General features: G+C 43.0%; 1 protein-coding gene and 1 long non-coding RNA gene across 2 annotated transcripts; both read right to left on the minus strand.

The window, feature by feature from the left end:
- Positions 1-507: 507 nt before the first annotated feature.
- On the minus strand, positions 508-6455 carry LOC147109949 (uncharacterized). The gene is made up of 3 exons (XR_015080445.1): positions 6380-6455; positions 3947-4034; positions 508-856 (listed from the first exon to the last, which is right to left on the minus strand). It is a non-coding gene; the product is annotated as an uncharacterized LOC147109949 (long non-coding RNA).
- A 1568-nt stretch (positions 6456-8023) lies between these two features.
- On the minus strand, positions 8024-18669 carry LOC147109950 (sialic acid-binding Ig-like lectin 5). The gene is made up of 5 exons (XM_086002436.1): positions 18666-18669; positions 13072-13383; positions 10105-10416; positions 9262-9543; positions 8024-8334 (listed from the first exon to the last, which is right to left on the minus strand). Exons 1-5 carry the CDS (start codon positions 18667-18669, stop codon positions 8024-8026), a joined length of 1221 nt encoding a protein of 406 aa, XP_085858562.1.
- Between the last annotated feature and the right edge of the window lie 7762 nt (positions 18670-26431).

Genomic DNA, 26431 nt, shown 5'->3' on the forward strand with positions numbered 1-26431 from the left:
ATATTTATTTCTTTCAGTATGTTGGTGCATTTTTGTAGTCATCCCCATTTATACTTTTGACAGTTCCGTGCAGTCGCAATTTCAAAGGTAGAAAGGGGGATTCCCTTCTTCCATTGGTTCGCCTGGCCCACGTGATCGCAGCGGCGTTTGGGAACCGCATGCGCCCCTGGGATGCCTACGCCTCTGTGCATTTCGAAGAGGAGAGGCCGAGGATCGCAAGCCTCGGTATCTACGGAACCGGCAGGTGAGTAAGTAGACTTTTTTCTGATCAGAGCCCTCCGCCCGCAGGAAGCCTCCGAACGGAAATTCAGTGTCATTATATGGTGATTCATTGCAAGCTTTTTTTGCAGCCTGCTCGCCGGTTTTGAAGTTTCCTACTGCGGGCCAATGGATTACAGTAGATTAACAGACAGAGACGATGTAAACTATGGTTTGTAAAATAGTTATTTTCAAAGAATAGATTAAAAATTTGAAAAGATACATTGATGAAAAGTTCACACTCTCAACTGTATTCCAATGAACTCGACTTTGAGAACTTAATTCAAAACATGCGCCCGATTTTCTCAACGATCGCCATTCTCATAATCCTTATTTCAATACAATCTTTGATTTATTTATGTCATCAGGTGTTTTAAAGTATTGTCAATTTCAAGACTCTCCACGCTGACAGTGTAACAACTGTTAACTTTTACTTAGGTTTCATTGCTGCATATTCGCAAGTCTCCTCATTTTGATTATATTGTTCATGTTTGCGGAAGTTTGAGAAATTGACAGTCGCGTACACAATCTCATCACTCTGAGCTGGTTTAGTCGATTGTGCGGCGCCATGAAGAGCCTCGGTAAACTGATCGTCCCTCTGTAATGGAAAGCGTTTGTGATAGATATAGAGCTATTGCAAATATGTGGTAAGGAGAGCAGTTCAGAGGCTAGGTATTTTGCAGCGAGTGTCTCACCTCCTTTCTCCCCAAAGCCTTTGCGCCATCTACAATGTACCAGTGAGGAGTGTGATGCAATTCTCTCCACTTGCCTGGATGAGTGCAGCTCCAACAACACTCAAGAAGCTCGACACCATCCAGGACAATCAGCCGGCTTGATTGGCACCCCATTCACCACCTTAAACATTCACTCCCTCCACCACTGGCGCAGCGTGGCTGCAGTGTGTACCATCTACAAGATGCACTGCAGCAACTCACCAAGGCTTCTTCGGCAGCACCTCCCAAACCCGCGACCTCTTCCACCTTGAAGGACAAGGGCAGCAGGCGCATGGGAACACTAACACCTCCAAGTTCCCCTCCTCACTTAGAATTATATCACCGATCCTTCACCGTCGATGGTTGGAAATCCTGTAACTCCCCCTCTAACAGCACTGTGGGTGTACCTTCACCACACGGACTGCAGCAGTTCACGAAGATGGCTCACCACCACATTCTCAAGGACATTTAGGGATGGTCATTAAATGCTGGCCTTGCCAGCGACGCCAACATCCTATAAACGAATACAAGAAATATGGACCTGAATGCAATGGGAGTGTGCTGTCTGCACCAGAAAAAAATCTAACTATTTTATCCGTGGTAAATTTTATAATGGCCCTGATCCATGAGACGAGCGTTGTTAAGTCTTGATGCAAGAAACAAAGACCTTGCAATTGTATATCCGGACGAATCGATAAGGCTGGGGTTCGGGACTAAATTGGAAACCTCTTTGAAAGAGCCGGCACAGGTACAATGGGCCGAATATTCGCCTTCTCTACTGTAAAATGATTCTAAGGCTTCTAAATAGCATACTTGATCCGGGTTTTTATAAATTTAGTTACAGATTATGAGCACAAGGAAAATACGCTGAACGTTTATACATCAGTTGCTAGGCCTCGGCTGGAGGATGGTGTCCAAATCTTTGCATAAAACTGTGGGAAGGATGTCAATGAATTCGAGAGGATACAGAGCAGATTTACTAGAATTATAGGAAAATGAGGGACTGAACTTAAACAGAGAGTCCAGGGAAACTGGGGTTGTTCTCCTTAGTGTAGGGAATGTTAAAGGGAGATTCGATATTGGTGATCAAAATTCTGCAGAATTCTGATACAAAATTAAGGAGAAACTGTTTCCCCTGTCAGGAGCGTTCCTAACCAGAGGACACAGATTGAAGACATTTGAGACAAGGACCAAATGGGAGCCGAGAAAGTTTTTGTTTTATCTCAACAAGTTGTTGTGATCTGGAATGCACTGCCTGTAGGGCGGTTGGAGCAGATTCAATAGTCACTTTCACAAGGGAATTGGAAATATGCGTGAACATGAAAAAAATCAAATCAATGCTTAGGGCAAAGAGCAGAATAGTGTAACTATTTGGATAGCTGTGTAACAGAGCCAGCACAGGCACTGTGGGCTGAATGGCTCCTTCTGGGCTCTATGATTCTATGATTATTGGCCCAGAAATTCGGGTCCCCACAGGTGAGTACGCATGGGGTACTCACCCGTAGGCCCAATGGAAGTGCCGGTTTCCTGCATGCACTGCGCATGCACGGGAAACCGGCACTTCTCTTCCCCTGAAAGAAGAGGTTCAGAGGTGGATCACGTGCATGGGAGAGGCGGCGCCTGCGCATCAAACTTATTTTTTTTGCAGGTTTTCGCGGGAGGGTAAGTCTCCAGGAGTTACTCATTTAAAAAGCAGGCGTAAGGCCTGCTTTTTACAAGGTAACTGGTGAATTAATTAAAATTAAACCATTTTTTCCACAGGTTTATTATTTTTAAATACTTTAGAGAAAGCTAAATTTATTTTTAGCCCCGTTTGAAAATAAAAAAAATTTTTCCATAATTTAAATTATTGTTTAAAATAGTAATTTCATGTAATTTATAGTTTATTTTAAAAATATGATTATTTTTTTAATTTATTTGAAGATTTAATGATGTTTTGGGGCCCATAGTATTTCGAAATCTTGACAGCTCTTCCTGTCAAACTTATGAATGGGCATTTCCCTGCTCCGATTGGATCCCCATGGCCCAGGTGATCCCAGGGGATGAATCGAACTAACTGCGCCCCTGGGACATGCAAGCACTGGGTGCCACATTTCGAGGAGGCCCAGGATCGGAATTCCACGGGGGCTCACAGCTCAAGGGCCAGCGCACAAAGTAAGTGCAGGTCGGGGACTGGCACCCGCGGGAAGCCTCCAACCCGAATTCCTGGGCCAGCTAAGCAATTTATACATTTTGAATTCCAGCCGCTGTTGTAGATAAAATGCAGCAATCAGTTAATTGAATGAATGGCGAATTAATCTGTCTTAGCTGGTGTTCATTGAGGGAGAAATGTTTGCAAGGGCGCTGGGAAAACTCTCATTCGTCCCCACAATAGGACCTAGTAATCTATTCCCTCCATAGCAAGAAACAAACGGGGCCTCGTTTAACATCTAATAAAAAAGGACGGATCTTCCGGCAATGCTGCACACCTTCAGTGTTGAAATGAAGTTTCAGCCCAGATTATAGGGTCAAATGCTCTTGCGAAGCTTGAAGCCACAACCTTCTTACCCAAAGGTGGGGAACATTGGGCCCACATCGGCAGCAATATGCAATTCGGAAGTTGCACATAAACCTGAGGAATGGCAAAGATTACCCCTCTGGGGTCGCTGACACTTTGTGATCTTGTTGGGCATTAGGTGAGACCTAATTGGTAGGGGGTAAGAAGACATTTGAAACGCATTCTTATATTAAGAATTTGGTTTGTGAAGGAACGCCAAGGTGAGAAGTACTCCCTAATTGGATTTAGTAGGTCACTACACGTAGAGCCTGCAGCTATGTTGCTCTCTTAGCAACGCGAGGAGGCTGATCCTCCCTTAATGGCCAACAATTTTCTGAAACTCCAGTTTATCTGTTGGGTATTGCCCGTAATGAGTCACTTGCTGCTTGAAAGCACACCAAACATCGTACAATTGTCACTCCAGCTTGGCATCACTTACCTCAGCATTTAGTGCGTACTGCACCGTACTGTAAATCACCAAATCATCGTGCGTTTCGGAGATGCGTGCAGATTCTCCGTGTTTCGTTCTGAACAATAAAACATGTAAATTAGGCACTTCTCATAATTAACTGGAATGTTTAGTGAAAGTATGCCAGGAAAGACTTAAGAACATAAGAAATAGGAGCAGGAGTAGGCCATATGGCCCCTCGAGCTTGCTCCGCCATTCAATAAGATCATGGCTGATCATCAACCTCAACTTCACTTTCCCAACTCATCACCGTATACCTTGACTCTCCTTGAGCCCAACAATCTATCGATCTCAGCCTGGAATATATTCAAAGACCCAGCAGGCTCAGCCCTCTGGGGCAGGGAATTCCAAAGATTCACCACCCTCTGAGTGAAGAAATTCCTCCTCATCTCAGTCCTAAATGGCCGAGCCCTTATCCTGAGACTGTGACCCCTAGTTCTAGACACTCCAGCCAGGGGAAACAACCTCTCAGCATCTACCCTGTCAATCCCCCTCACAATCTTGTATCTTTCAACGAGATCACCTCTCATTCTTCTAAACTCCAGAGACTATAGGATCATTCTACACAATCTCTCACCATAGGACAGCCCTCTCATCCCAGGAATCAACCTAATGAAACTTCGTTGCGCTGTCTCGAAGGCAAGTGTATCCTTCCTTAGAGAAGGAGACTAAAATTGTGCACAGTACTACAGGTGTAGTCTTACCTGTACAATTGTAGCAAGACTTCCTTACTCTTATAATCCAACCCCCTTGCAATAAAGGCCAACATGCCATTTGCCTTCCTTATAGATTGCTGTACCTGCATGCTAGCTTTCTGTGTTTCTTGCACGAGGACAGCCAAATCTCTCTGAACACCAACATTTAAAAGTTTCTCAACTATTAAAAAATATTCTGTTGTTCTATTTTTCCTACCAAAGTGAATAAACTCACATTTCACTACATTATACTCCATCTGCCATCTTACTGCCCACTCACTTAGTCTATTTATATGCCTCTGCAGACTCTTTGTGTTCTCCTCACTGCTTACTGTCCCACCTAGCTTTGTATCATCAATAAACTTGAATTAATTACACTCGGTCCCTTCATCTAGGTCATTAATGTAAATTGTAAATAGCTGAGGCCCCAACACTGATCCTTGCGACACCCCACTCGTTGCAGCCTGCCAACCTGAAAAAAGATTCGTTTATCCCTACTTTGTTTTCTGTCCGTTAACCAACCCTATACCTATGCTACTACATTATCCCCAACCCCATGAGCCCTAATCATGTGTAATAACCTTTTATGTGGCACCTTGTAGCTTTTACTTCTCCCGATTAGCACATACCAGATCGGAAACCCAGTTCTTTTTCCACCAGCCAACATTTCAACGAGAACATTTTACTCTATCTATGTTATGCGTTAACGGCACGGTGCTGATTGCTCTAGGTGAAAGTTGAGTGTGATAATTAACAGTCAGTGGGAGGTGTATTCATGATTCCAACCTGGGTAAATCGCAGATGCAAGAGTTTCAACGTGTAAACGCAGTCCTTTCTATTATTAGGTAGACCACTTCAACACATTGGAGTTAGAAATCAGAAATAAATCAATATTCCTCATCAATCTTTTTGCAGTCATTAATTAGTTGATATTATTAAGCATGGAATTGCCTTCTTTAATTATATCATGGTACATGAAGGGTTAAAAGCTAGCACCAATCAGAAGAGAGTCCCGGCTCATGTGTTGCCCAATCATTGGCTGTAGAGGGGCGGCCCCTATCCGAGGAGCAACGTCATAGATTTCAATTGTAAACATCCTGTCTGATTGGTTGAAGGATAAATTTGATTGGCAGCAGGTTGTAAATCTAACTGGGTGTTACTTGAATTCACTTGGAGCCGGTCACATTTCTGAAGGTAATTATCAGTCTGTCTATTCAAAGCAGCGAATCTGTCTTGGGCTTTCAGTGAGAGCTGGTCAGGCCAAAAAAAGCTTAAGTCACTGTTAAGAATAAGATAACAAGCGCAACATAAAGAATTGCTTATTTCATACTTTAGCACATCAGTCACACCCAATTTTGAAATATAATGTTCTATTCCTGGAGTCAAACAAACTTAACATCTATTGTAAACATATGTTTCACGTTACTTTTACTATTTGCTTGTTGTTTTACTGTTTACTGGACTAGCTTGATTGTTAGAATTTAAGTATCATTCTTGTGTAGTACTGTCCTTAGAGCTTGACATAGCAAGGAGGCTCGTGTGAAGGTGCCGCATAAAACTAGCAGCAGTCACAAACTGAAATGGGTTCTCCGCCCATTCTTTGAGCGTGCTCCAAACTTTATCCGGATTACACCGGATGTGAAAACAATCACTGGCCTATAGGGCCATCTTTAAAACTCCATTCTATGTAATTAATAATCAAAAATACCTTTGTATCTTCAGCGTGAGCATGACTGCAATTAGAATAACAAGCCCAGTGGCGCCTCCTCCTATTATGAAGACGATTGTCGTGGAGAATATTTCTGAAATGTTGGAGGAGAAACATTGCTGTACAATACGAAGTTAAGTTTAAACAACCATCTTAGAAGCTCAATTATGAGTGTGAGGAAGCAAGTTTCCTTTAAGTTCGGATTCAAAGCTAGTGGTAAATTAGGTACACCACTTCTGTCAACCTCATGATCCTTGCGTAAAAGCCTTTTATTCCTGTGTTGCATCCTGGCGTAAATTGGATTTAATAATTGAAGATTCTCTGGTGTAAAAAATCTCAATTGACAAATTAAGTTCACGTGACAACCCACCCTCAGAAATGCAGTGGACATAATCTCATCGGATTACAGGCCCGCCAAGGTCACCAGTTACAGCGGTAAAATTTATAGGCCCTGAAATTAGATCGGGTACTTGCCGCGCGTGCAAGCCCCCGATCTGCACTCACCCTGCACGCCGACATCTGAAGCCCGGGCCTGCTTGCATTTCCTGTCACTGGCCCGGTTCAGCTGTGGGCGCCATGTGCTAACCTGATCCAGCGTAGTTAGTGCGATGTGCCGGCTGGGATCAGGTGAGCACTGTGCAGCCAATCAGGGGAGGGGAAACTCATTCATGAGTTTGACATTAAGAGCTATCAAACTCATGAAAACTACGGGGGCCCAAATCACTATTTAAACTTTAAATAAAAATTAAAAAAACATCCCAATCATTAAATTAATTATAAATAAGTTTAAAAAAGTAATTTAAACAATAATTTTTTTTTTGAAAAAAGTAATTTTTAATAAAAAGGGTCTAAAACTAAACTTACCTTATTGTAGATTCTTTAAAACAATAAACCTGTGGGAAAAAAATTCTAAATTGCACTAAAACACCACTTACCTGTAAAAATAAATACTTACGTGGGCTTTTTACAAGCTTAAAGACCGGAGGCCTGTACACATGCGCAAATCCCCCACAACAGAGGAAATCCAAGACGCACGCGCTGCCCCCTACAGCGCACGCGCTAGCCTCTTCACCTGTTGGGTTAGAGGAGAGGAAATGCCGGTTTTCAGCGCATGCGCTGTGCATGCTGAAAACCGACATTTCCTCCGGCCAGACGCGTGAGTGCCCCTTCCGTACTCACGCTTTTGGGGAGGAATTACTGCCCCATAATCTATAGAGATAATTCAATTTTGCTTAGGTTATTAAATATCGGCGTTACATACCCAACCGAGTTTGAATAAGGTAGAAATGAGCATGTATCTACAAAAGGGTTGATTTCAGTTATGGAGAGCAATTTGGATTTTCTAAAAAAATGATCTTAATTCAGAAGAATTTGTTTTCCAACATCACTGGCTACTTCTGGTGCTCAGATAATTAAATCTTATGTTGAAAATATAAACTTAACAAATTTCAGAAGACTGACATTTAAAATGGATAATGCCGATGGCACCTTTCAGTTGCTGATTGACCACTGATGGAAAGAAATCCTTACACCAATTCGTCAGAGATTCAATATGGACCTGCTGAATGGAGCTGGTATTTGCTGACACTAACACCGTTCAGTTAGTGACTGACCATGATGGGCCAACTCCCTTATAGTATTGAATTACAGGTGGATTAAACACGTACCCTTAGAGTGGAGCAGGTATTTACTGACAGAATCGCCGAGCTCGTTTGTTGCAACACATGAGATCAGGTTTCCGGTTCCGGTTGGGTGAGTCAATCTCAGGGAGCTCTCCACGAGATGACTGTTTACCGCCCGGGAGATTACTTCCACACCTGACCTGTTCCCAGCGAGGATTCTCCCATTGAGGCCCCACTTGATGTTTCCTGGTGGATTGGCTTTGATCAGGCAGCTACAAATCGTCCAATTCTCAGAGCTGGTGCATGTGGGGCCTGCTAAAATTGTGGCTTTATCTAAAAAAAATGGAAACATCAATAGGAAATTATCATGTAAACAGTAGCAGTGTCGAAATATAATTAAGTAATGAGTTGAACTAACCATAATAGTTCTGGGAGATATACATTAAGATGAAGCAACCTATGTTGCACCAGTTGACGGCTAATTATATTTTCACTTCTAACAGGTGAGCTCGTTAGGAACAATTTCATATTAAATCCAATGAGTGTTCAGTCCATCAATACCTCTCCTGACAGATGTTGTGAGGGACCCTCAGACGGAGCTAGGTCAGAGTTTTGATTACGTATAATATACCCACAAAGGTGTCTCACTCGTTACTGTTTTAAAAGGACAATTCATTTCAATTTCTTCACTTTGTGTACTGATTTATACATCTTCATTTGTGGTGGACTGATGTGAGTCTTCAATAAACGTCCAGCTAACAAGGGGATACTTCAAAGAAACAAGTCTCGGAATATTACACTGTTAACTCAACATTAAGACAAGCAACAGAAGTTGGCTTAACATCACTTTATCAGATTTTTTTGGAAAGAATCTGTGCTCATACAATTGCTGCAAGTCAGTTCTGAGGATGGGGAAATTGTTTACTTCAGACTACGAGTATTATTTATGAACAATGAGTTGTAAAACAAAGGTCCCAGGAAATGTGTTTGTGTCGCAACCTCATAAATATAAGACCTGCTGCATTTATGCCACATTGTGCCATCTTCCACTCCGGTCATACTGAGCGAGATGTCCAGGTTAGTTTCCATTATTGGAGCCATCGAGGTAGTCCGGCGCAATTTCCGCAGGAAGGCGTGAAACTACCCCAAACTCAGGCTCATGGGCGCCTTCCAGCAAGCAGGCAAGAGAAAATTGGAATTTAATCCAGAGTTCGTGAAATGAAAGGCTGCTGTCTAATTGATAAATTAGTGCATACTTACATTGGACTGAAATCTCTGTGGAGCGGTTTATGGTGCCCAGGGCATTTTCAGCCACGCACCAATATTCACCGTCGTTCTCAGCACGAATGTTGTGGAATATCTGCTTTAGTTCACCAGTGGAAGACCTGCTGATCTCTTCACCATTTTTCACCCATCTTAAACTGACCAGGGGTTTCCCCCAGGCCGTGCAGTATAATAATAATGAACTTCCTTCCACAGCTACTATAGAGGAGTTGACGGTTGGGATTTCCAGTCCATCTGAAACAGGCGTTAATGCAAAACCTGATTGTTGAATAAGTATAATTGAGCTCCTAATAATTCATTATATTGGGTATGGGGATCGGGTGGGAAATTGGAGTTTAGTTCGATGACCAGCCATGATTGACAGAGTTGCAGAGCAGGCTCGAAGGGCCATATGGCTTACTCCTGTTACTAATTCTTAAGTTCTTATTAAGCCCAACCAGAGCTGAGATCTGGTCTCATAGCTTCAGAACCTAACTCGGCATTGCCTTTATTGCTTCCATTTATGACTGACTACACACAGAACCTGACTGGAAGTTCTTAGCATAATGATTAACAATCACATAAAAAAATCTGTGGGAGGCACCATCAGTGATTCAGGGATATGAATGTTTCTAATGTAATATGACTGATGAGAATTAGATGAGAGCCATTCCGAACCATTGATTATCGAAATGAGCTCTCCTGGTAGAGAGGCTGAGCGTTTAATGATGCATTCTTTGATGCAGTTCTAACACCTAATAAATTACTTGTGGCAAAAGTGCAAAATTTGAGCCCGTTGGCCGACAGGATAAATGTGTTTACTTTAGACCGGACACTTACATTTAATCTCCAAGGTAAGATTGTGTGCTGAAGGAGTTGGGACACCATCAATTAGAATTGTGCAGCCCAGAATTTTGCCGTGATGAGCTGATGATGGTGTGAAGGTGATCACGGTCGAAACTGTCCGAGAACCTAAACTTTCATTGCTAATTTCTGCTCCATCTTGAGTATCCATTGGCGGAGGAAGGGGCACATTGTAATTAATCCACCTCAGTTGCACGTTGCCATCCGGGCAGTTGTGTGTGACGGAACAGTTCAGGCGTGCAATCTGTCCAGCGATCAATTTTCCATAACCTGAAATCTCTGGCTTTTCTATAAAAACGGGAGAAAAAAAACTTGTTCGGCACATTTCAATGTTAAAACGGGCGATTGATGGCTTACAACTAAATCTGAGAAAGAAGTAACAAGAAAATCATATTTTGTTAATTTTTCTCTGCTACGTGTTTCAAGTGTGTTTACCATTCTGAATTACTCCTCGCAGTTGTAATGTAGTTTAATGCCTCATCGGGTAACATATGGCCCCACTTAATTAACTATTATTCGTTATATCTCCTAAAATAATTATATCATGGATATTGTCCAGTGAACCAATTTTGCACGCTGGACTCATAATCAGCGATAACTCCTCAAATGTCACGAATATTTCATCCTCTCCTATGCTTCCTTCTGCACCAGTACTTGCCAATGTGATGGTGACTAATGCAGACCCAGAGAGATCTCGATTCTGTTGTCAAGAAAACTCAATATAGAACGGCAATGCTCAAGAAATGTACAGACTAGACAAATGACTGATAACACGGCCTTGTGTGGGAGAACTAGAGCAGGTTCCTCGCTTGAAATCGCATGAAGGCTTCAGCAGAAATAGCATTTGTTGACGTGGGATTATAATGAACAAATTATAACTTGAACTGATTTTCACATCACTGAAATATCTACTTTTTCCTTAAGATCTAATTAAAAGCAGGATAAAGGAGCGCTGATTCGCGAAAGGCATGAATAAAGACTGCATTAATTCAGCGCCTATTAAGTCCTGGCGAGTTCAATAGACGCTTCACCCAAAAGTAACTTGAAATGTAATCAGGCAACCATTGCCGACGGTAAAAACAGGAGATTACTGGAGAAAATATTAAGAGTTTTGGAATTAAGGATGAGGTAGACATTGCAATACAAACTGTTTAGGAGGGACGATGCAGTGAGTCGCCGTTAAGCGCAGTTAATTGCAGTTGCTCAGAATAGTTGGATCTGAGTACGGTGTCCCACAGTGCTTATACTCACTGTGTGAATCAATAATTTGTAGAATGCGCTAAAGAGAGAGATGTCCATCAAAATGAAAATTGGGCGGGGTGTATAATGAGAAGCGCATCCAATATCGCCAGTTTGACACATGTGACAAAGTTGCAAGTACAACTCCCAGGAAATAACTAGAAAACTTAAGGGAGTTACAAACTGGAGATATGGTAGAATGGGCACATAAGAGGCAGATATAATTCAAGGTCAGAAAATATGTGGTGGTGTATATAAATTTGAATCGTAGGAAGCTGGGTTGAGGTGGAAGTGCAGAGGAACGCGGCGTTATGTACATAAGACAGTAGAAGCTGCACCTCCAGTGGAAAAGTGTATGAAAATGTTACTGCAGCTCTGAGTTTAATGGCAAGAGACCTACAACATAATTTCGAGTTGTGGTGGAGATTCTAAAGAGAACAGTAGTCAGTTCACAGTTGGAGTAGGAATGCGGGTATTGGGCTCCAGTCTATAGGAAGGCTACAAGGATGATTCGCGTAGTTTCTGGCTGGTATGAGGAAGTACAATTAGCAAGAAAGCATTTAAAAATGGAGGCAGATTTTACTAGGCTAAAACAGATGGTGGGATGATTTGACAGAAGTGCTTAAGCTTATTAAGCAACGGAACAGCGGAGATAGAAGCAGACTGAGATAGAATTTGAAATGACCACCCTGGTCAAAACTGTCATTCCAGACAAGTCACCTATTCTAGCAACCACCTTAGTACCATTACCTTTCATTTCATTGGAAATAACGAGCTGCTGGTTTATTTATTGTAAGTACAACCAAATACGTCAGTTTTAGGGGCAATCAACACGTTGCAAATCTATCCTCTTGTGTACATTTCAGAATAGGTTAGCATCGTGTTTGAAGGGCATTTCAATAAAGATATATGGGAACTGAGCAGGCACATGTGATTCGGAGTGTTGCTCAAGTGAACGACAAACAGCAACACGGACTGGCTGAACCGAACATCCTGATTTACTGCTGTAACTTCTATATACATCTGTGTATAAGATATGAATGTCTGCGTCTCTTATCAGTATCCCTGCACCCTATGTTTCCACTACCCTTAATGTTCGGCCAGAAAAATCAAAAAAATTGCCCACTTTACAAATAGGATGTGAAGGCACTTGCGAGGGTGCAGAGGAGATTTACCAGAATGGGTCCGGCAGCTGGGCAAGTTCCGTGTAACAGGACAGTTTAGAGAATCTGGATTTGTTTTCATTGGAGCAAAGGAGGTTGCGGGTGATTTGATAGAGGTGTACTAGATTATGACTGGTTTGGATAGGCTAGACGGGGAAAGGCTGTTCCCATTGTTGATGGTACAAGGACTAGGGGACACAGATTAAGGTTTTGGGCAAGAGATACAGGGGGGATGTGAGGAATTTTTTTTTTACCCAGCGAGTGATGAGGACCTGGACCGCACTGCCGACGGAAGTGGTGGAAGCAGAAACAATCAATATTTTCAAGGGGAGACTGGATAGGCACTTGAGGGAAATCAACTTGGAGGGCCACGGGGATAGAGCGGGGTAATGGGACTGACTGGATTGCTTTACAGAGAGCCGGCACGGACTCGATGGGCCGAATGGTCTTCTTCTGTGCCTTTATGACTCTATGACTCTATGTTGATTTATACTGAACAAACGGAATAAAAATGTACAAGAACAATAAAGGGTAAACTCACCTAAAACAGCAAGAAGCACTTCAGAACGGTCAATGCGATATTTTATAGAATTCCAGCCCGACGTGATGCCCATGATGAAGTGATATGCACCCGCATCACTCTTTCGGATATCCTTTATCAGGAGGGAGCATTGTCTTTTTTCAAGGTTGCCCCTGAACTCAGCTCTGCCACTATAATTATAAGGCTGCCTGAATGGATCATTCGAATCATAGATAATTAAGTCATTAGGTTTTCCAGGACCAGGATCCTTCTTTATCCACCTCTCCTTCAGGTTGGTGATGTAGCCTATGTTATCAAATGCACACGGGATCTCTGCACAAGAACCCAACACCGCTGACACAACTTTTGGCAGCACCACAGAACATTGAACACTACAAACAGCTGAGAAAATAAAAGATTAGACGCCCTTTAACTATCCATTCAAAATGCATTGCAATATCTTAAACATTCATCAAATTATGTGTTGATTGACTTATAATCTCCCAGCACAATAGCAAATTAAATATCTGTTAATGTATTTTCAAAATCAAGTACAATACTAAATAAATATCAAACGCATAACCTACTGATACGTTCATTGGAATAAATATTTGATAGTAGTTTTATGAACAAATAATATACACATTTAACACTCATCTAAAAACCGAACATATATCCACTAAGAAGCAAGTGCATGCCCTATAAAATCATCTTTAAATATACCTTAAAATTACTATTAATTAGAATGAACATTACATATCTATTGATTCTCCCTTGAACTACTCAATCAATATGAATTAGCATGCTATTAAATGTGCATTACAATACTCATTAAATGTAACTTGAAAAGCCCTATATTTAAATATTGTTTGAATAGGCAATCACATGCAATAAAATGCTTATGGAAATTCCAACTCACCATTGCTACAATCAATTAAAACAATTCTATTAGGTACTGGCCTGTTCTTTTCACACAAGCTATAAATCAGCTCTTGTAGATATTAGTAAAAAGGTAAGAAATGTACCTTCTGTCAATGCCATGAGTGAAACGAGTATACAACTCCTCATGGCTGGAATCTGCTGCCGATTTCACTTTCAAAATGAAGAAGCTGTTTCACAATTAAAACCATTCAGGTTTTGGCATTCTTCTTTCCAGTCACATCTTGGATTTCTTTGCTAATCAGCATCAGACTATCGGGGAAGTCCGTTTCGGTTCCTACCGATCTGTAGGAACAGTGCTCACTCCCTCAGCTCCGTTGGTGAGGTAGGCAGCGAGCACATCATATACAAGGGCTGCTTGTGACCGACTGTTACTGAATATTATGTTATAGTATGTCTAACAGTTGCAGAAGAATACTTAATACAGATACAACATCTCTCTCTCTCACACAAACACACAAACGTACTGTTATTTCTGAAATTAATATGTGGGAGTCTGCGACAGAATGGCACCGCCCACGCTTGCAGACGCCTCTGACTCACATTTCACACACATTCAGCTTTCTGGAAGCTAATAAGAGGTGAATGTTGCAGAGGTGTAACTTCAGTTAGTTAGCTTGCTGCAGTCTGTGGACGTGTGGTTTCGTCACCTTCGTTAATGAGCGCTCCTATGTGTATATGAGACTTCATAGACAGACAGTAAACCATTTCGCTGTGGTAAACAGACTTTTTTCTAATTGAATTAACTCTTTACATTCACGGACAAGCTCTCTAAATTATCGAAATTAACCAAAATTCATCTCCATTTGCAGCAGTGTTTTTGTTTCCAAATTTTGATATGAGGTCTGGGAGGTGTTAAACGGTCTTGAGGTTTATGTCATAAATGCAAACACCGCTGCAAAATACATAGCTTAAAGTAATTGAAACAACTGGTCCTGCACACAGCATACGTGGCCGTAAGGGCCCCGCAATTTCTGGGTTTCCACGTGCAATATCCATGGGCTAAAACACGGAACTTGTGATCGGACAAAATTGTCCTTGTGAGATCGTACCCATCCGCAGGAAATGGACATTTGCTGGTGCAGATTTGGCGTTATTTACCAAAGTGCTGCCCAGCGACTGCCCACGAAACCCATATGCTTGGAAAAAAGTGTAAGCTTTCCTTTGCCAGTATAAGGGCTTAAATATATACATTATTAAAATAAAAGTTTTAAATGATTTAAAAATTCAAAAATCTTTAGAATTAGTTTGGATTGTTTTTGGCCACTTGAAAATGTTTAAATTTATCTTTCAAAAAATAAATTTTGTTTCAAATGTTTAATTAAATTGTATTTTAATTAATGTTGACCATACAATGATTTATTTTCATTTCAGTGTGTTTTTCAGCTGATTTCTAACATGCTTAATGGGATACTGTACATAAATGGAATACCTTTAAGCATAATGGGAAAGCCTCTTCCTGATTGTTTGGGCTAGCCCACCTGATGCCGGGGAGGCTTGTGAACCGCAAGCACCCCTGGGGTACATGGGCCTTCATGCAGGCGTACGGCAGCAGGTCCAGGACCGCAAGAGTGCGCAGGTACGGAGGCACCAGTTAGGTGCGGAGTTTACTTGCGGTTGGATGGCATTCGCCCGCTTGAAGCATTCGATTGCAATTTCCAGCCCAATAAGTCATTACAAACATCAGGCAGTTTATTGAGTTAGTCAAATGTATTACCATTACAAGGGCCCACCACTGCTATTCGTCCATTTTTCTTGCAGAGGACACCAGGCCCTCTCAGTAAGCCGCCAGTTGAATTCAATGCTGTCAGCTACCAGGTGTGTTTGGTTTTCTCTGTAATTTTCACCATTAATAACTGAATATCTCTTTATTAATCAGGCTGACATTCTTCCTTATGAAATCGTGAACAATAAAGAACATAAATGATAAAGCTAGGCAGGCAATGGGCCACATTTAATTAGTGCAGCTGGTGCAGTTTTCATAGGCTTTGGAATCTACTCCGTGACAAAGAGAAAATAATGACTTCTTGCTCTGATTATTGAGTGCTATGAGCCTCAAGCTGTGCTATAAAATGACAACGAGTGAGATGGATAGTAGTACAATAGCAAAATACTGCAGATGCTGGAAATCCGAAATAACAAAAGAAAATGCTGGAAAAATACAGCAGGCCAGGCAACATCTGTGGAGAGAAATTAGAATCGACGTTTCGGGTGTACCCTTTTTCAAAACTGGAAAGGAAATGCTCATGATGCTCACGATGCGTTCTCCTCTATATTGGGGAGACCAAACGCTTGGTTGTCCGCTTTGCGGAACACCTCCGTTCAGTCCGTAAGGGTGACCCCGAGCTTCCAGTCGACTGTCATTCCCACTCGGACCTCACCGTCCTTGACCTCTTGCATTGTTCCACAGAAGCTCAACGTAAACTCGAGGAACAGCACCTCATCTTCCGATTAGGCACTTTGCAGACTTCCGGGCTCAATACCGAGTTCAATAATTTCAAATCATAACCTCGGCCCCTATTACATTTTTACTTATATTTTTTCCACCCCTTTGTTTTGGGTTTTCCCTTCTCCCCCCTTCCCTTTTTTTTCTCTCTCGCACATGGCAGCTGTCTCTCATCCTGCCAGTACTCTTCACACCTAACCTGAGCCGTCTTTTATCTCCACTGTCCTATTACCATCTGGTCTGGTTTTGAATACCTCTTAATGTCTCCTTACTTCTTTTGTTCTATCGCAGCCCTGCCTTTCGATCTATTTCACTTCCTTTCCAGTTTTGATAAAGGGTTCACCCGAAACGACAACTCTAATTTCTCTCCACGGATGTTGCCTGGCCTGCTGAGTTTTTCCAGCATTTTCTGTTGTTATAGCTCGGTAGTAGTGTTCAATAGATCGAACAGATAGAAAGGGATGAAAGCCTCATAGAATATTATAGCACCTGCAATAAATAGAAGCCCCGATGACTAAGTTGCAGTCACAAGCAGTCACGTGCCCCAAATAGTGCAGCAGTTTGAGTAAAGGCTAAGGTTGATCAGGAGATTGTTTACCAAAATATAATGCAGCGAGAGTCTTCCCACTATATGGACACTGCCAGTGCAACACCAATACCAGAGGGCATCTTCCAACTATATCTGCAGTTCCCTTACATCTTTTAGATTAGAAGGATTTATCCCAATATTTCTACACTCTCTATTACACAGAGACCAGAGGGAACCTTCCCACGATGTACACAGTATCCTGACCATGAATAGATTAGAATGAAACTTCCAATTATTTGTACACTTCCCCTACAACACAGGTACTAGAGGAATATTTCCAGTACATAAGAACATAAGAATCAGGAGCAGCAGTAGTCCATACGGCCCATCGAGCCTGCTCTGACATTCAATAAGATCCTGGCTGATTTTTGACCTCAACTCAATTTTCCAGGCTGATTCCCATATTCCTTGATTCCCTTCGAGTTTAAGAATTCTATCGATCTCAGCCTTGAATATATTAAACGATTCAGCATTCACAGCCCTCTGGGGTAGAGAATCACAAAGATTCACAGCCATCTGAGTTAAGAAATGTCTCCTTATCTCAGTCTTAAATGGCCGACCCCTCATCCTGAGATTATGCCCCCTAGTTCCAGACTCTCCAACCAGTGGAAGCAACCTCTCAGCATCTACCCTGTCAGTCCCCCTCAGATTCTTATATTTTTCCATGAGATCACCTCTCATTCTTCTAAACTCCAGAGAGTATAGGGCAAATCTGCTCAATCGCTCCACAGAGTACAAGCCGTTCATCCCAGGAATCAATTTAGTGAATCTTCTTTGCACCGCCTCAAAGCTAAGTATATTCCGCAGATAGGGAGACCAAAACAGTGCACAATACTCCAGATGTGGTCTCACCTAATCCCTGTACAATTGTAGCAACACTTCCTTAGTATTGTAATCCAAGCCCTTGCAATAAAGGCCAACATGCCATTTGCCTTCCTAATTGTTTGCTGTACGTGCATGTTAATTCTCTATTTTCTCCTGTGCGAGGACACCTAAATGTCCCTGAAAAACAACATTTATATATTTCTCAATATTTATTAATATTATGCATCCCATCCTGAATGGGTGACTTCACTACTTAGCTGCGAAGCGTTGGATTAATTTTTTGTTAACTGTACCATAGGAAGAAACCTGATTTTCTTAAGGTTTAAAATTAATTCAGAAGGATGTATTTTATTAAAGGTCAGAGGCTCTCCCAGGTGCTTAATTACGTCCTTCCTACATTGAGAATTACAAACAGATGGGAAACTGATATTTAAAAGGGATAATTCCGACCACAGCCTTCGGTCTGTGAGCAGCCATTAATGGACCAGCTCCCCCTCAAGTATCTAAATTCCAGATGAACTCAATATTTTCCTGTTGAATTGAGTTGCTTTTTGCTGCCAATAACACCATTTGGTTAGTGTCTTGTCTTGATGGACCAGATCTATACATGAAATAAATTACAGTTGAATTCAGAATTTACCTGCTGAATGGAGCTAATATTTGCTGACACTGACACTGTGCTCGTTAGCTGCAATACATACGATCAGCTGTCCAGTTTCAGTTGGGTGACCCATTCTCAGGGAACGCTGCACCAGGTGACTGTTCACTGTGCAGGAGAAGCATTCGACATCTGGCCTGTTCCCAGTGATGACTCACCCATTGTGGACCTAAGTGAGGTTTGCTGGAGTGGGTGCTTGCTTCAAACGCTGCAGGTACAATCAGTCTAATTCTCAGCACTGGTACAGTTATAACTTGATATTATACTGGGTTTATCTTAAAAAAAACATTCTTGTATCAAACGTGCTTGTATCAAACAGTTGCGATGTATGGACACATGTGATTTTTGTGTTACACTCTCGAGGAGATCCTAGCACCGTTCATTTAAATATTAAGCAGCGGACGTTACTGCAGTTTAGTAGCTTATTACTTTTTCATTGCTAACAATTTATCACGTTAAATGCACCTTCATATTCAATCCAATGAATGCATAATTCAATCGGGAACGCTACCGTAGTGGTTCTGTTACTGAACTTGTAATCCAGTAGGATTGGACTAATGATCAGAAGACTGTGAGTTCAAAGCTCACCACGGCAGCTGGGCAATTTAAATTCAGTTAATTAAATAAATCTGGAATAAAATGCTAGTATCAGTAATGATGACCATGAAACTATCAGGTTGTTGTAGAAACCCATCTGGTTCACTAATGTCCTTTAGAGAAGGAAATCTGCTGCCCTTACCTGGTCTGGCCTATCTGTAACTCCAGACCCACAGCAATGTGGTTGACTCTTAACTGCCCTCTGAAATTGCCTAGCAAGCCACTCAGTTTTAAATAACAGCAGTTTAAGAAAGCGGCTCACCAGGGCAATTAGGGATGGGCAATAAATGTTGGCCTTGCCTGTGACGCCCACATCCCAGGAACAAAAATAAAACCATACTTCTTGTGATGGTTTCAGCATGGGTGGAGGCTCAGAGTGGTAAGTTTATATAATATACCGGCCAATGTGCCTCACTTTTCAGTCAGCGAGAAAGGACAATCAATATCAATTTCTATACCAGAGGTATTTTTAAAAATATCTTCCTTTGTGCTGGACGGACGTGTTGCTTCTATAGATGTCCACCTAATAAATATATATATATAGTGCAAACGATGGAGCCTCTGAATATTACATTGTGATCATGCGGCTACCAGTAAACGTGCTACTGAACCAACTTAAGAAAAGCGCCACCTGCTGGATTGCTATCACTTTCTGCCACTTTCTGCCACCTGGAGCCCTTGTCACCCTGAGCGAGTCGGCCAAGTTAGTTTGTGTGATTGGGGACATCGAGGTTGTTTTGCGCTGTGGTTTGACTAGACTGTCTCAATTTCATTTCACATTACGGATTTACTGCAAATAGGCAAGGGAAAGTTATATTTTAACGCCGATTCCAGGAAATGAAATGCAACTATCTAATTGTAAAAAAACATACAGCATTAACATTCTACAGAAATCTCTGGTGAGCTATTCGATGTATTCAAGTTATTTTCAGCCACTCACAAATAATCACCTTCAATATTTTTTTTAAATTTATTGCTTATTCATTCCTGGGAGGTGGGCGTCGCTGACAATGCCAGCATTTATTACCCGTCCCTAAATGCCTCAACCAAAAATCACGAAAGCAGACTATCTGGTCATTATCACGCTGTTGGTATGTGAGATTTGCTATGTGCAATATGACTGGCTATTTTCCTATAATACAACAGTGGCCACTGTACACACTTATTTCATTGGATGTAAAGTGATTTGCGATGTCTTCAGGTCGTGAAAGGCGATATGTATAAACAAGTTTTTTTATGCTGTTGTTGTGAGGTTGTTGGGAGAAGTGTTTGTCTCATCCCAGCTCCCAGCAGTTCTCTTCCCAGCGAACATGTCGCTGATTTACTTAATTAATTTTGTGACTTTAACACTTCCAGTGGTGACTTTGTGAAATGTAGGCATATTTTGTAAACTGCATAATTGATTAGAAAGGGATGGGAGGTAGTATTAGGAATGCACCCTGCAGAAAGCACGCGTGGAGGTGTTTCAAGAACCCCAGTGAAAAAATATTCTCGATTCATCGGTAGTGAGGACAGCGATAGGAATCCACCAGCGTAATGGAAAAGTTGTATTTTATTCGCATTTTTAAATGTAATGAAACATTGTTGCAATCTGTTTCTTGGTCACAACTCTAAATATTCAGTTCCAACACCAGAAGATTGCATTATTTTCTCATTTTCATTTCAGTTCAAAGGTTAAATCCACCGGGTAATGAAAGAAATTCTGCGGGCAGTGCACTCCACCACGTGACCTCAGTCCCATTGATCAATACTGGAAGGGTCATACCGGACCCGGGTATTGCCATGTTGACCAACCTAGCAATGTCATTGGCAACGGGTGTAGTTTATATCATTTCATTTCATACTAAGTGCATGATTTCTGTGTTCCTGATAGTGCTACTATAGTGGGAACATCTTCTTTCTGTGTTAGTGATAGTGTACATCTACATTGCGTTCACAGCACCGAAAGAGGCCACACTGCCCAAATGGTCCATGCCTCACACGAGCCTCTTGCCACCCCTCTTCGTTTCACACTTTTAGCATAACCTTATATAGATTTCTCCCTCTTGTGCTTAACTAAGTTCCCTTAAATTTATCCATGCAATGCCCCTCAACTATTCCATGTGGTAGCGACTTCCACTTTCAAAACACTTTCCAGGAAGTAAATTTACCCAGGGAAGACTTCATGGGAAGATTCCCCTTGGTCGCGTTATTTCTACATTCGTTTTACGCTATTATCACTTCTATCGTATAATCCGCTCCTGTTCTTCACCTGGCCCTACACTTGCTTAAAAACCTGTTGCATCTCCAACTTTTTCCAGTTCTGACGAAGGTTCTTCGACCTGTAACGGTAACTCTGTTTCTCTCTCCACAGATGCTGCCTGACCTGCTGAGTATTTCCAGCATTTTGTCTTTTTATTCCTGTCCTCCACCTAATCACTTCACAGGTCGTTTTCTCTTTATGTGTTATTTTCCCTTCTCCATCCCCCTCCCCTCGGCCCCACCCCCTTCCTGCTCCCCTCCGCTCCGCCCCTTTCCACCTCCCTTTCCCGTTCTCCTTTACCATTCACCCAGTCTCCCTTCTCCCCCTCCTCCGTACCCCCCAACTCCACATCCCCTTCTCCCCTCCCACTCCTCTCTCTCCCAGCCTGTCCACACACTTCCCCAACTGCCTCACCTCCCGCCCACTTCTCCCCTACCCCTCACACAACTCACCAGTCCCGCCCTCCCCTTCCCATGACTTACGCACAGATATCAACACAATCTGGGTGGAATTCGAAGGTTATAGCTATCAGGAAAAATTGAACAGGCTGGGGCACTTCTATCTTTTATTTTACACTATTTTCACTTCCGCCATTTAATTAGCTCCTGTTCTCCACCGGATGACTTTGTAGCTCACTTATTCTGTTTGTGGTCTCCCCACACCCCAACATCGCAATCCCCTCTCACTTTGCTCTCTTTTCCACCCTCCCCTTCTTCCCCAACCCGCGCCTCCTCCCCATTCGCCATTCGACTGAAGGAGACCTGCTGAGAAAATTGGGCCGGTTTCAGCAGAGTGCATCCATTTGATGTTCAACAGACTGTGCCCAGAAACTCGGGCGGACAGGCACACGTGGTCAAAGAAATCCAGCGTTATTGACTTGTACCTGCCAGGAACAGCAAGCAATGAAGCTGGACACTATTGTCTTGCTCCTGCTGGTGCAATTACGTTACATTCCTTTAAAATTCATCTACACACCAGTGTGATTTCAAGTGACTGCCGGTCACAGGTCTTACCTACGAAGAGTTACCAGCAGTCAATTGAAGCCAAGAGCCTTTACTCAGTTAAACCAATGGCTCGTTTTGCATTGCGGCGGAAGCCCAGGTCCACGGTGGAGTTCTCTCCATGTGGGAGCCCTTCTCTCTCCCATCGGGGATTCGGCTTGGAGATTAATGCGCAGTGCAGTCAGCTGAACAGGTATTGAAACAGATTAGTCGTCTCCCAAGTTGCCTGCTTTCACTGCATGGATGAGTCGTTGTGTTTCACATCAATCTGGAGTGTGAAAGGTTGAAGCCTCTCTGCCGCTGTTTGAGTGGTCGCCAATTTCTGGCTGCACTTGAGTCCCATGATCCTGATTTTGTCCAGATGGTGAGTAGGGGGTCGGGCAGTTCAGTGGACCTCCCCGTGGGTCTGCTCGTGAGCCTTGCCAAGATGGCCATTAAAAGGTCCAGTCAGCACGTGATCGAGGCAATCATTCGGTCCGAATGCCTGCCTACGCAGACCAGGTGTATTGAAGAGGGAGCACGCTGTGTCCGCAGTTACGGTTGAGGCGACCAGTGGGTAATGGAGGGACTAGAGTGCATAGTCGACAAGGCCAGTAAAGTTATAATTTAAAAATGTTTTTCCTCTCATTCACTGACAATTTGAACTTTATTGTTCGCGCATCTTTAAAAAAGGGACCACTTTGAATTTGTCTGGTGAGATGTCACCCTCATTGACCAATCAGAGAGGCTTATTTCCCCGGGTAGCTGCGTGGCTTTGTGATGCTGTAGAAATGCCCCTGTTCCAGTCACAAATCGATTCTGTTCAATTAAGCTGCTCGCTGATTCATGGGGAAGTTTACGCCTGGGCATATGCTGATGAGTTTTCGTGAACACTTGATCGTAACTTCACCTCGTCAATGCTGATGCAGTGTCCAGCGCATTCTGGGTGCATTTTCCTGGTTGCGCTCCTTGAGCAAACTCCATGCCATCGTCACTGAACTTAGAGAGATACGGAGAGAGAGAGAGAGAGAGAAAGGGAGAGGAAGACAGCGAGCGAGAGAGAGTACACAAAAGCCGCAGTGAACAGGATGAGATAAGATACACATAGAGAAAGTAATGGTGTTAAGCAATATACTTTCAAAAGGAAGGATGTCATGGGGATAGATAAGCAGGCGTTTGAGTTTTCATAGAGAAACTCAGTGAAGAAGGCAAAAGGAGGATTGAAGCTGAAACAACTCAAGCAGTTTGATTAGGACAGACTATAGCTTGAAATATCTCTAGATTGTAAGAGGAGGGAAGATTGGAGAGGGGCGGATGGAAGAGCTTCACTGTATTGAGAACTTGCGTAAGAATAGGGTTAGAGTGAGGGGTGATGTAACGAAACCTGGATTCAACACGATGAGGGTGCAGGGCGCAAGAGATATCCATTAATATGCCACATACTGCCCAAACCATCTTAACCAGCATTTCCTGCATCATTCTGAAAATGATTCAGTAATACGCTGCATTACTGGTATTAATGTACGCCTCGTCCAATGAGTGCCGGAATGTGTGACCTCCTTGCCGAATGGGTTGCAGTTGACTGTTAGAGGTGGGCGGTGGGATAAGTTGTGGGTGGGAGTGGGCCAGTTTCCAATATTAGAATCTGATTAAAGAAGCAGATATGCCTTTTGTCTCTGTTTGGAAAGAAATTTACAATCACAGAAGAGGCAATACATTCATAAAAAATATATAAAATGCTGAAACACAACGCGGGCCGGCCAGCACCTGAAAGTGAATACAACGTTTTTCATCCATTTACTTCAAATAAATTTGCACCTTTAATAGTACTGGAGAGGGGAAATTGTGGCTTAAAGATGTTATCGATTTGTTAATATCGTCACATGCAGCAACATCTAAGTGGAGAACGCGTAACATATAATGGAAGAAAGAATTTACATTTATATTGAGCCTTTCACCACCTCAGGACGACCCAAAGCGTTTTACAGCCAATGAAGTACTTTTGATGTGTAGTCACTTTTGTAATGTAAGAAACGTGGCAGACCATTTGAGCACAGCATGCGCCCACAAACAACTATCTGATAATGACCGGATAATTTGCTATGGTGATGTGGGTTGAAGGATCAGTATTGGCCCAGGACACCGGCGAGATCTTTGCTGCTGCTCTTCGAAATAGTGGCAGGCTTTATTTTTAGGTCTACCTAAGAGGACAGACTGGGACATGCTTTATTGTCGCATCTTAAAGACGGCACCTCCGACAGTGCAGCACTGCAATAAAGTGCCAGCCTAGAATGTGTGTTCAAGTCTCCGGACTTTGAGCCTCGCCTGGTAATTAATAGCAAGATCATTATTAGCAGGTAATATTTGTTATGTCGATATCTTATTAATATGGATGCTGTGGGCTCTCACTTTACTTTACACTTCCAGCATGCAGCTGCAAGCATTATAGGTCATTTCACAATACAGCACAAAGTATAACCGGATGCTGCCTGACCACAATTAACCTCGTTCTGGCTCAATTCTCCAAAATGATTGACAAATTAAGACGTCACAGATGGCCTGCAGTCACCACAACTATTTGGGCTCTAAATAGAACACAGCTCTGCACGCCTCCGCTCTGGCGCTGGTACAGGCACTAGGCATAAACAAACCCACCTCAGAGCAACACATCGAACGAGAACAGTGGGTGAGAAACATAAGATGATTCATATGAACCGGCCGTATTAAACCCAAACTGGGGCCTGAGAACTAAACACACATCCCTAAACTAGTCAAAAACCTAACTGGTATCTGTATCAGGAAAGAATGTCGCAAAACTAGTCACTAAAACCAAACTGGGGCATGAATCAGAACCAAATTCCCTAAATTATTCAAAAACAACAATCACAACTCGTACTTATTGTGGTAAACCACTGTTTGTATTCCACTGTGTACATGCCTGGACATGCCTCGGCTGACTCCTCCCACAAGTCCTAGTATAAAGGTGACTGCTCCCCAGCCCCCTTTGTATTCTGGACCGGTCGACCACTCGAGACAGACCTTCATTCTTTTGTTAATAAAAGACTTTAGTTACTCTCTTAACTCTCAGTCTTTTATGAGTAATTGATAGCGCATCAATTTTATTAACAAATTTTTATAATGGAGAAGATCCTCACACCAGCATGCCTGGACTTAGATCATCGGGAGGCGGACTCATCCTTCAAGTTTACTCACTGGCTTAAGTGTTTCGAAAAATTCCTGACCGCCTCCGCAGCAATCAAATCGGACGAGGACAAACTGGATGTCCTGACCTTCAAAGTTAACCACCGAGTGTACTCGGTCATCCAAGACGCGACCTCGTACGCGGACGCTATCAAGCTCCTCAAGGACCAGTACACGCGCCCAGTGAACGAAGTGTACGCCAGGCACCTTCTGGGGAGTCATAAACAACAACCTGGGGAATCGACCGTGGAATACCTTCAGGCACTGTCTGTGCTTGGCCGGGCCTGTGGTTGTAAGGATGTAAAGGCCGCCGTGTACACAGAGGAACTTATCCGGGACGCTTTTGTAGTGGGCCACAGATCCAATTACACCCGACAGCGACTGTTGGAGCAGAGTGACCTCGACCTCAACAAGGCCTCTGAACTCGCACTATCACTGGATGCACCCTACCGGGGCATGGATGCCTACTCCTCTGCACCATGGACACCGCGGGGAATGACAGCCTGGGACACGGTAGGACCGCCTCATAGCACCGTGCCACCCCAGCCACACCCCAACAACGGCCCAACTACCGCAGCAGTGTACCAAGGCCAGACAGCAGTGCCCCAAGGCCAGAAATGCGACTTCTGTGGCCAGGCAAAACACCCCAGAGCGCGCTGCCCGGCGAAAAACGCGATCTGCTCGGGCTGCGGGAAGAAGGGACACTACACTAACGCCTGCAGGGCCAAAGCCACCCCGAACCCCAGCAGCACCACGTGTGGGCCATGCGGGCCGCCATCTTGGGCCTCCCCGGCCATGTGCGAACCACCGGTTCAGCAGCCATTTTGGACGCCTCCAGCCACATGAGGATCATGGATGCCGCCATCTTGGACGACAGCCGGAACGCAGCAGGCCCCCAACACCA

Source organism: Somniosus microcephalus, chromosome 12 (assembly GCF_052327205.1).
Source record: "Somniosus microcephalus isolate GS21.2 chromosome 12, FLI_Smic_1.0, whole genome shotgun sequence".
NCBI classification, from domain to species: domain Eukaryota; kingdom Metazoa; phylum Chordata; class Chondrichthyes; order Squaliformes; family Somniosidae; genus Somniosus; species Somniosus microcephalus.